Below are 11,164 nucleotides of genomic sequence, written 5' to 3'. Positions count from 1 at the left end.
CTACTGATGATAACTCTGATTCTGTATGCTACTGATGATAACTCTGATTCTGTATGCTACTGATGATAACTCTGATTCTGTATGCTACTGATGATAACCTGATTCTGTATGCTACTGATGATAACCCGATTCTGTATGCTACTGATGATAACCTGATTCTCCACACTACTGATAACTTAATTCTGGTGTCGATATTTGTGGTTAGAATTTAAATGTAATTCAGATCTGTGTGGTTAGAATTCAAATGTAATACAGATCTGTGTGGTTAGAATTCAAATGTAATACAGATCTGTGTGGTTAGAATTCAAATGTAATACAAATCTGTCGTATAACTTAATATTAAAAATCTTCTTAACTACTGACATTCAATATTTTCCAGAAAAATTACCTTGCTATCAGTTTTAGTATTAACACACATATATCCATGGCTGGCATCTTCTCCATTCACCAACAAGTTAAGAAGTACACTAGCATGAGTAATGTGACCTTCACCTGCTAAAACAAACCAAAGTATCAGATATGACCAGGGTATCATCCATCAAATATGTTATTACTTTATTTAGCATGGCAAGAGTTAATCTCTTTGTCATTCAACTATAGCTTTTTTTTTGTAGCACGGCTAAAATAAAACGCACAAACCCATTAGTACCACAAACTCTGTTAAATGTCCAGAGTTTAAAATCATGTTTGCAGTCTATGTTTTGGTAATAACCAAGCCAAAATTCTTCTTAGCATCCATTAGTTAGTAAATAAATTATCTGTACAAATATAATAAATTAGATAAAACACAGTGTCTGATAATAGGGGGTTTCGTTGAATTTCAAATAGTGAAAATAACACAAACAGTTGTATACCACTGAATTCCACAGTAAAAAATTAGTACATTTACACTGCACTTTGAATTATTAAAATTTAATAATGAATGAAAAACAATTAATAATCATACTGTAAATTGACCTTTTGCAGCAAGCAAATATCTAATTGAAAAAATGCAAATAAAATTGCTTTACCTGGTGACCTAAGACATTGTGTGAAACTTGATATAAAACGTAACCCTAATAAAATAATACTTTAATTTAAAATCTATACACATGAATTTATATCATACTGATAAATGAAATGAAAACTGTCAACAATCAAATGATAAAAATCAAGTATGAACTTACATATTTACCTATTAAATTAAAGGAGAGCTTTTGTATTCAACTGGTTTCATTATTGACAGTCTATTATGACGTAAAGCTAACTATTGTCAAGGAAACGTATCGCTAGCTTACAGTTCCAATTCATCTTTTTTTTACATGTTATCATATGTATGGTTTTGTTTTATCAAATTCAATGACTAATAGGTATTTATTAATGGTTTTAAAGTTTTGTTTGTGTGTTTTCAAATTCAAAATCCTTTCACTTACACACACACACACAAAAAAAAAAACAAAAAACACCCAGAACAATGAAGAGTATGAAGAGAGCTATTGTTTGATATATGATTGACTCATACTGGGCAAGCACCCACTTGCTGACGCTCTGTTTTTGGTGCTAAAATTCGTCCACTGGTGACTGCTAAATGGCAAAAGAATGTTTAGCAATATTCTTATAGTCAATTTACAACTATTTGCCTTGAAATAAAAAGTGCAAACTCAGAATGTTATAGTACTGTAGACTTTTTCATTTGTTGTTTGATTATTTAGTATTTTGATTATGGAAGATTTATATGTTCACAACTGCGACTTCACACTCCAACACTTTTGTGGCCGAGAACTATAGTTCTCTGGGACTCCCTTACTGATAATATACTACATGCTTGGGCCAGATCTTTAATAAAATTTAAACTACATAGAATGCATATATAAATACATAATAAACAATGTAGAGCTGGGTGACTAACTCGATTACATTGGTTAGTGTTATGTAAAATAATCATTAATTGAAATTATGTTTAAACTGATTACTGTCACAAAAATAATCTACTAGTGTTTTCAATTATTCCATCTATTCAGCAATCAAAATTGCAATGAAAATGATTAATATGAGGAAAATAAACAACTAATTGAAATTAGTTCTTAATTATTCCAACTATCCAGTAATTAAAATGTTATTATGATTCTTCTTTACTATTTTAAATTTATTCAAGTTAGTTCAACGTAAACAACTAGCGCAGTAAGACTCACAAAAATAATCAACTTATCAAAATTAAGGTTTTTGATTATTTCAGCTATCCAAATAATTGAAATATTGCCATTATGTTTGTTTTTTTTGTTAAGTACAATGCTAAATAATGAGCTATTCATGTACTTCCAACAGTGGGTATCGAAACCTGATTTTTAACACTATTCTTTAGTGTATTTTTTGCCATCTCATAAAAGAATAATGAATTTTTTTTAAGGTAATCAGTTAACATGCCTGATGACTGATTATTTAGCAAGTTCCAATAGTTTCCCAGCCCTAAAACAATAAAATGTTTTCATACAAAATCCCATAATACTACATCATCATCATAAACATATATATACTTCCAAATTAAAAAAATATGTGCCGAGGCATTATTACTATGGGTATTACAACATGCCATTTTTATATATAAACACACAAATATACAAACTTCCCAACAAAAACAATTCAGTTCTTAATTTTACAAAAATTTTTGGGCTTAGAGATATTTAACCAACTGCTAATGGATGTTATTGCATATATTAGTTTAATACTTATCACAATAAGATTCTTAATAGTTCCTGAAAACAAAACAAATCTTGAATAGCACCAATAAAGTGAGGCTTGAAAATATTTGCTTGCTGTAACTCGACTGACCATCTAAAATTGGGGCCAATTGAGAGATTTTTTGACATTATGTCATGGAAAATTTTTATTTTCACCAATTTCTGCCAAAATACTGAGCCATCTAACAAAATTAACCAACTTTAAAATCTTTTATCGTCACATTATGGTTAGAATATTTTCTCTCAGACATTCACGTAGCCCGTGACAATGTGGGAGGGCATCATCTGATTACCAATTGACAACTCAGTGCTGATTGGCCAATGCATTAAGGTTTTACAACATGGCTTATCTTATTCCCACGACCCTTCACGCTATACTAATAAATACACGACCTAGCAGGGGAGAATTTACTATTGACGAGCAGACATCAACAACATGGTGAATAAAAATCTGTTTAGTGTATCCATCTCTGAGGAATGTTTTTGCAGAATGAGGACTAGGATCAAAACAAATTAATTCTGATTGGAATTTTATCCATGCGGAGGGAAGTACCTGTACATTTACTTGGTGAACGAGACGAAACAGAAGAACTATAAAATTGTCAGCAACAATCAATTCAATTTCTTCGATTGAGGTTTATATACTGACCAGCGAAAGAAGGTGTTGTGAAATAATTTGAAATTTCTGTAACTCTCTTCATATAACAGATGTTGATATTAATTGTATTCATGGTTTAACGCATTATGTTTTAGGTGATAATGGAACTAGTGGTATTTCCGAAAGTTTTTTTTGCCAATCAATTAAATAATAATTACCTACCTACACACATTTAAAATCAGTTTAGGGTTACAACAAACAAAAATATTTTTAAGCCTGCTCTCATATCTTCATTGTTTAAGCTTTTGTTAACACAGTATACTAATGTATGTACAAAAATAAATTAATTTTCTGTTGTAGCTGTACTAAGATGTTACTTCTTAGCCAACAAAAATCTCAGAAGCAAAGGATGCTATTGTATATCCTTATTCTTTTAGTCATTTACATCTTCCAGAGAAATATATTTTTGACTACAAACCATAATTATTGTCAAATTTTAGCCACAAAGTACTCTCAATGGAAAAGTATACATATAATATCATCGTGTCTTCTAACTCAATTAAGGTTCTTTTCATCTTTCTTAAAACTAGATTTTTCCTAGAAGTAATTAGTGAATGTTATGTGTAACATTCACAAGAAAATCTGTATGACTGAAAGTTTTAATGCATCTGTCTTTTAAGTTCTATTTTGTGACTGGGAGAGAGGTTTTTTCCCCTGATTTGCAATACAAGAAGAATTTTCATTTGCAGGTAAAATGGAAGTTTAATTAGCCAAGGAAAGAATATAAATACTATATAACTTGGTGATAATATTCAACATACACTGTAAAATTCAATAGTACACTACACACAGGACTCATCCATGAGCTAAAACTCATTATTTGTAACTAACTACAGTTTGTAGGATAAATTCTTGAAATATATTCATATTTACACACATAATTTCATATCATCAATGAACTTTGGTAAGTTCTTCGTAAATAATTTTCAAAGCATGTGTTATTTTACTGAGTAAGTGTAAACCATGCACACTGAGGTGCAGATGACTGTAAAATTCTATACATGAATAAGCAGCTAGGTTGCGAGACGCCATAATTGTTTCACAGTTTCAAACAGACAATCTGCGAAACATTTTTAAGAAAAATAATCTTGATAATCTTTTTGCTTAAATGCATGATTATTTGATTATTTAAAGCTTCATTTGACTTATCTAAGTTTTATGTTACGAATGTTCATCCACTTTTTTGTATTGGCATATCCAGCTATTTCACCTAATTTTTTGGTGTCTACATAGTTTTTCTTTTCAGTCACTGTTTCATCTGACAAAAGATAACCCATAGGCTTAGGTCAAAGTATAAAAGATAAGCAGTGCAAAAAGGTCACTTACTATCTAGCAGCTGTACATCTTGGCTGAAGCCTCACTGAATACATTTTGGCTAAATCACTTTCATGTCTTTATTTTAATTCTGTTGCTACTATCTAGAGTTATTGTTTTTAAACAATTTTCACTACAGATTCAACCTTACCTCCAGTCTTATTAAAGCATTTTGAAACTTGTACTGATTATTGGTTGTAACTGAATAAAAGTCATAGCAACATTGCTGTGAATGTTTTGCTGGAAGAAAAGTGTGACTTATGTTCTAAATCAGTAGTTCTCAACTTTCTTCCACCCGAGGCCCAGCTATTTCTGATACCAAAATTTCACAGATCACTTTGTACAATATTATCTTTTTAAAATCTTTTATATTACATTGTAGAACAATATATTTCAGTAGCTATATTTTAAAATAGACATTTTTTCAAACGTCTTGCAGACCAGCTCCCCGTGGATTAACCGCTGGGAACCATTGTTCTAGATGGACATCGTCATGAATTATCAGCTGCTACAAGCTACAGAAATTAATTATATGTTACTTGAAAGTTTCATCTATATGGATTTTCTTCAGCATCAATTTGCAAAATTATTGCTTTATTAGGGTTCACACTATTGTGAGTTTATCTATCCTGTTGACTGCAACCATGTGGATAAGATTCATTACAACTTCATCAAAAAGTCACTTTTCTTCAAAGTACAACATTAAAACCCAGATTCTGAGGAATACATTCCTTAAACTCTAGTTTATAAATATGTATAAAACTACCAGTTACACATACACGTACATATAAATTTGTATCATGCAGTAATCTTAGCTCGCTGCAATAATTTCACTGAAACTTGTAAAGAGATAAAATTTGCTTCACAATTGTAAAATGCATGCAAAAAAAAAGACTACTTTCACGTAACTTCTAATCCCCCCAAAAAAATTTCATACTTCTGCTAATACCATGTACACAATCTCCATTAACACCATTAATTAATCTTATTTCTATTACTGTTCCAAAAATATTATGGAGCAAGTTTCAAGTTTAAAATACAAAATATGGTTCTTCTTCCCTACTGTGAGGACCAGAAAATTATTTTAATATATTATTAGTGTACTACAGAACTTGGTGGCATAACATTTCCTATTCATCTATACAAATCTATAAAATTAATACACGTTATCATAATCACAATTATATAATCAACAGATATAGAGACACAAGCCGAGATCTCAGAAAACAAAAATAACATCTTCAATATTTGAAAGAATGTATTGGAAAACTGACTTTCAATATTGAGGAACTATGCATTTTTTACCCGTACTTTCATTGAACTTTATTTTAAGTTAGACTTTGCTAACAGCAACGAGAATAGGAGTAATTTTGTTAGAGAAACTTATGCTGATAAGATTTCTATGAAACATAAATCAGGAAATTGATAAACAGCCACAGTTTAAAGTGTAAATATTCCTTATCAAAGAAACTAGTTATATTTTTAGTTAAAATCTAATCCGAACTGTTTGTGGCCCTACATTTAAATGTGTAGTAAAAGTAGTCGTGCGAAGCAAGATAACTCGTTTGTAACTCTCATTAAAAACTTACTTATTTCTTGTCCATTTTCAAGTCTCATTTTCTTCTCATTGATCACGGGTGTTTGATCGGTATCACCAGTTCTTTTAAAGCAAACATCCTTTGGTACAATAATTTGCTCTTTGGGCTCTTCTGAAACAGGTAACCCATTAGCTAAAGTAACACAAACTTTGGGCACAGTCAACTGTTTTCCCTTTCCACCAAAACTTAGACTTTTGCATTTGCTGGCTACCACCCAAGGCTTAGAAACATGCTCTAACAGAGTCAACTGCTCACCACTACTGCTAACATAAGCACTTTTGCTTTTGTTGGCTATTACTCGAGGTTTAGCCATATTTTCTAGCACAATAACTTTACCACCGTTAGTCATACGTTTGTGAACAGTCAATGCAACACGTTTCGTCCCTCCTCCGTGATCAGTAAGAGTTGGTGACAGGCTACGACTTGTCAAAGCTCGTATATTAGCATGTTTCCGATCCACTTGTAACGTTGACCTATCTCTACGACTTCGAGAATACTGTTTAAAGTTGGAGGACTGCAGCACCGGAGATAAGGATGATCTACTAGAGGTTGGGGAGAGCCCTGAGGAGGATGAAGATTCTTCCAAGTCAATAACAGGACGAGAAGGGCTGTAACATTAAAAATAAATATGATTCAGAGAACTGTATATAATTAACTTTGTTCAATCATTGAAAAAAGACAGTTACATATACAATATAAGTTCATATTTAAAAAATAACTTGAAAATTGTTCAATCATTCAAAAAAGACAATTACATATACAATATAAGTTCATATTTAATAAAATAACTTGTATTTGAGGAAAAGCTACTCAGTTTATCTGCCAAAAGAAAGGTTTGTTTGTTGTTTTTAGCATAAAACTACATAATAGGCTATCTTCGCTCCATCCACAATGGGAAATTAAACCCTGATTTTAAATCTAAAAACTTACTACTGACCAACCAGGAGACTTTGAAAATAATAAATTAACCAAATGTGCACACGGTCAGTCCAATAAAATGACCCTTTACTGAAGAAGTAATATTGACTATAATTCTGAAGTTACTATGTGTATCTTCACAAACTATGACCATTTTTTAGTAAACAGTCAACTTGTTGTACACAAAAAATCAAATGTGGTAATACTAAATATATGTCTGTGAAGTGATGAAGTCAGTCCAACTTGGACTCTGGTAAGATGGAATGCAAGATGATGGTCATGTAAAGAATAAAAATATTTTTTTTCATTACAGTTTGTATACTGCATAAGAATAACTTCTAAAACAGTGATCCCCAACCTGTGGTTCCCAGACCCCTGGGGGTCTGCAAAGATAATACCATCTCATTAAACAAGCAAGTTTCTTAATTCTGCTGTTCTTTTGATTGCACATTCAGTTATATACATCTTTTATTTGATAGTGAAAAATGGAAAAACAAGTTAATTGGGTAGACCGAATCTTTCAAAAAACATGAGGTCAATGGGAAAAAAAATAATAATAAAAGGGGGTCCTTGGTGGTGAAAAGGTTGGGAACCGCTGCTATAGAACCTTCTAAATGCACATCTACAGTTTTCAGTATCCGATATCGTATCTGACATTTTCTCTGTTCTAACACAATCTGTCATGATATTAGTAATTTAGGGTAAAATAAAAAGCTGATAACTGATATAATTCATAATAACATGTTGAGTAGCACTTTTTACAAGGTTGTGTCATGTACATTTTGGCCCCCACCTGAACTCGGAGAGTTAAGAAAGATATAAAGAAATGTTCAAAAATAACTTAATACACCACAGATCATCCATAGTATTATTTTCTTTAAGTAACACTGTAAAAAGCAATGACTTTACTGCTACTTCTTCTCATAGTGTTATTAACTTCCTTCTGTAAACACAAATACAGTCAATAAAGGAAATAGCTGAATAGTAAGCAATGTGATGAATTTTACCCACAAAAATTTCATATTCCAATTTAAAAACTAATGGTTCTTGAAGGTTGTTTATGTTCAAAAATTGTGATTTTCATGAAAAAATAACAACTCAACATAGGTGTAACACCATAAAATTAAGATCAATAGTCAATGTTATCAGCTCTGGACATATATAGGCAATTTAGCTAACACAAAAATGCATTTTTTTTTAACAGTTTATTCTTGTTAAGAGAAATATCACCAAAAAATCAACAACATTCTTTGAAGAAGTGTTAAGATTTCATTACCTATGACTCAAAGACCTCCTACGGGGGTATTCTTGAGGACCCCACATTACAGTATCAGGGGGACTCAGAAGTGGACAATCATCTCCATTAGACATGGGGATAAATGGAGCTCTTTCCACTAAGTTTTCATCCTAAGAAAAGCAAAAAGAAAATACTTACAATCTCTACTATTAACTTAACAATGATCTCAAAATCCTGTGTGATTTATCTGTAAACCTTGCACCAGTTAAACTTTATAATCTCATAAAGTGATAAACTGGTGTAGCCAACTTTTGGCAATGTGTTACGTAAAGTTTACTTTGATTGGCAATGCAAGAAACCTTTTTTCATTATAACGTGATTCATTTATACTAAATAAGCACCACCAAAGGAGCTTATAAGCTTAAAAACAGAAAAAGAACTTTCATTACATATTTAGATCACAAACCTAGGACTTCTCACAGCTGAAATGTTGGCAATTACATCACAACCATGACAACCAAGACTGAGAAACAGTGATTGGTTAAAATTGTTAATAGTACACTTGTAATGAAATTACAAGGTTCAAATTAGTAGTAATTTGTTAAAAAATATACCCCTGGAGACCATCTCTCTCTCTCCAACTTTAAGTACTTATGGTCAAGTCCCCATTTTGCAAGTTCAATTTTTTTTTCTTTTCCATGAAACTTAACAAGCTAAATTTGATTTTTGGATATTTTCACTATTTTGGAAAAAGTTAAAATTGAACAGGTAAAATCTGTGAGAAGTATTATCCCTGTTGTCAGTTAAGAATGACTAGTCCTACACACCAAGATCGACTTTAGCGATTCAGTTCTCAAGCTCAGTTACATGTGTTTATAAGATAACAGGATAAGGTACTTTAAAAGTTTGATGATCAGTCAATCATATGCTACTAGCAAAATCAGTAAATAAAATGAGAAAATTTTACCATAGAAAAAAATTACCATCTTATCATCACAAAAACTTTTTTTTTTCAATAGTGAATCAATTTTTCATTATCTATTTTATACTTTTGTTTGCTATACATTTTTAACCACTAAATATGCAAGACAGTTTTTCAAGTCAAGTCAGTTGTTTAAGAATTTACTTCAATATTGTAATAATTCATTTCAATTAATCTCCTCTTTATTTTGGAGCATCCTGTATATTGCTTTAATGTGATATTTTTAAATACGGGACCAGTATTTAAATAAACTATGTGCTGCTTAAAATAGTTTTGTGTACTTTTTAAATCAAACTTGGAAATCTTCGAGTTCAGGTATGGAAGAAATCTCTGAAGCAAAATTTACACACTGTTTCCCAGACTGTAATAAAAGCTGCCCAGACTGTAATAAAAGCTGCCCAGACTGTAATAGAAGCTGTTATATTCTAGTCATAATACTATTTTATTACAGGGAGGAAAAATACTAGGCAGTCTTTTTCTCTATGTCGTCTGTTTCTTAAATATTGAAGGGTAAGGGAAGGAGAATTTTATTATTATTATTAGAATGCATAAGCATAGTGAGAGTGTTAAGTTAAACTCTGCACTCGTAAAAAAAACATACGATTTAGAATTTAGCCTGCTTTTCTTTCATTAAAATACAGGTTATCAGTATTTCGGTGCATTGAGATAATTATCTCCATTTGTTTGAAAACTAATAACAACAATCATTGACTTAAAAGTACCATTCACTAATCACTTCCTTTGTCCTTTATAGATACACATAAAAAGAATTTTGATCTGAAATATTTGCATTTTTTGTTTGTTTTTTTTTGAGCTAGGAAAATCCATAAAAAAAAATTACAGGTTTGATGTTTGAAGAAACATAATTAAGTATATAAACACAGTACAGAAGTCATAAATATTATAACACATATATCCAAAGAGCAGGAGTTGTACTTTTTCATTCCCTGCTATCATTTTGTTTCAAACTGGATATTATTACTACACGAATACAGTAAATTGTTGTTTTCTAAACTTTACTTAAACAATAACTCAAGATTAATTCATCTGCTTGCTTTAAAATCTTCCATAAGAAATTTATCACTTTTTCAGATGGCAATAGCATACAAAAATATCAGTGGTGATGGCACTGATTTAAAACTGTACTTTTTTTTTATATACAGAAACTGGCTATACTTTACTTTTCATTACATAACCTCATTTTCTTATCTTTGGATCTAATTTTTATCCTTTATACAGTTTCTCTTATAAAACAAGGAAGAATTAACATGTTCCGAAAGAACCTTGCTACTAAATAAGTACCATGCCACTAAATAAGTACCTTGCCACTAAGTAAAGTACCTTGCCACTAAATAAGTACCTTGCCACTAAATAAGTACCTTGCCACTAAATAAGTACCTTGCCACTAAGTAAAGTATCTTGCCATTAAATAAGTACCTTGCCACTAAATAAGTACCCTGCCACTAAGTAAAGTATCTTGCCATTAAATAAAGTACCTTGCCACTAAATAAAGTACCTTGCCACTAAATAAAGTACCTTGCCACTAAATAAAGTACCTTGCCACTAAGTAAAGTACCTTGCCACTAAGTAAAGTACCTTGCTACTAAATAAGTACCTTGCCACTAAATAAGTACCTTGTCATTAAATAAAGTACCTTGCCACTAAATAAGTACCTTGCCATTTAGTAAAGTACCTTGCCACTAAGTAAAGTACCTTGCCATTAAATAAGTACCTTGCCAC

The 11,164-nt window shown here is 31.1% G+C and overlaps 1 protein-coding gene across 3 annotated transcripts in view; it reads right to left on the bottom strand.

Moving 5' to 3' along the window:
* Window positions 1-11,164, bottom strand: part of LOC106470928 (hypoxia-inducible factor 1-alpha-like) — a 72,499-nt gene that overhangs the window by 7,744 nt on the left and 53,591 nt on the right. For 2 of the 3 annotated variants that reach the window (XM_013931506.2, XM_022399578.1), the window contains 3 exons: window positions 8,482-8,612; window positions 6,279-6,895; window positions 389-495 (listed from right to left, as the gene is read on the bottom strand). In XM_013931506.2, the coding sequence (XP_013786960.1) occupies window positions 389-495; window positions 6,279-6,895; window positions 8,482-8,612 (855 nt within the window). The remainder of the gene's footprint in view (window positions 1-388; window positions 496-6,278; window positions 6,896-8,481; window positions 8,613-11,164) is intronic. The other variant, XM_013931507.2, reaches the window with a different exon arrangement.

Source organism: Limulus polyphemus, unplaced genomic scaffold (genome assembly GCF_000517525.1).
Source record: "Limulus polyphemus unplaced genomic scaffold, Limulus_polyphemus-2.1.2 Scaffold4299, whole genome shotgun sequence".
Lineage (NCBI taxonomy): Eukaryota > Metazoa > Arthropoda > Merostomata > Xiphosura > Limulidae > Limulus > Limulus polyphemus.
The sequence above is the reverse complement of the archived record's forward strand: the minus strand, read 5'-3'. Positions and strand labels throughout refer to the sequence as shown.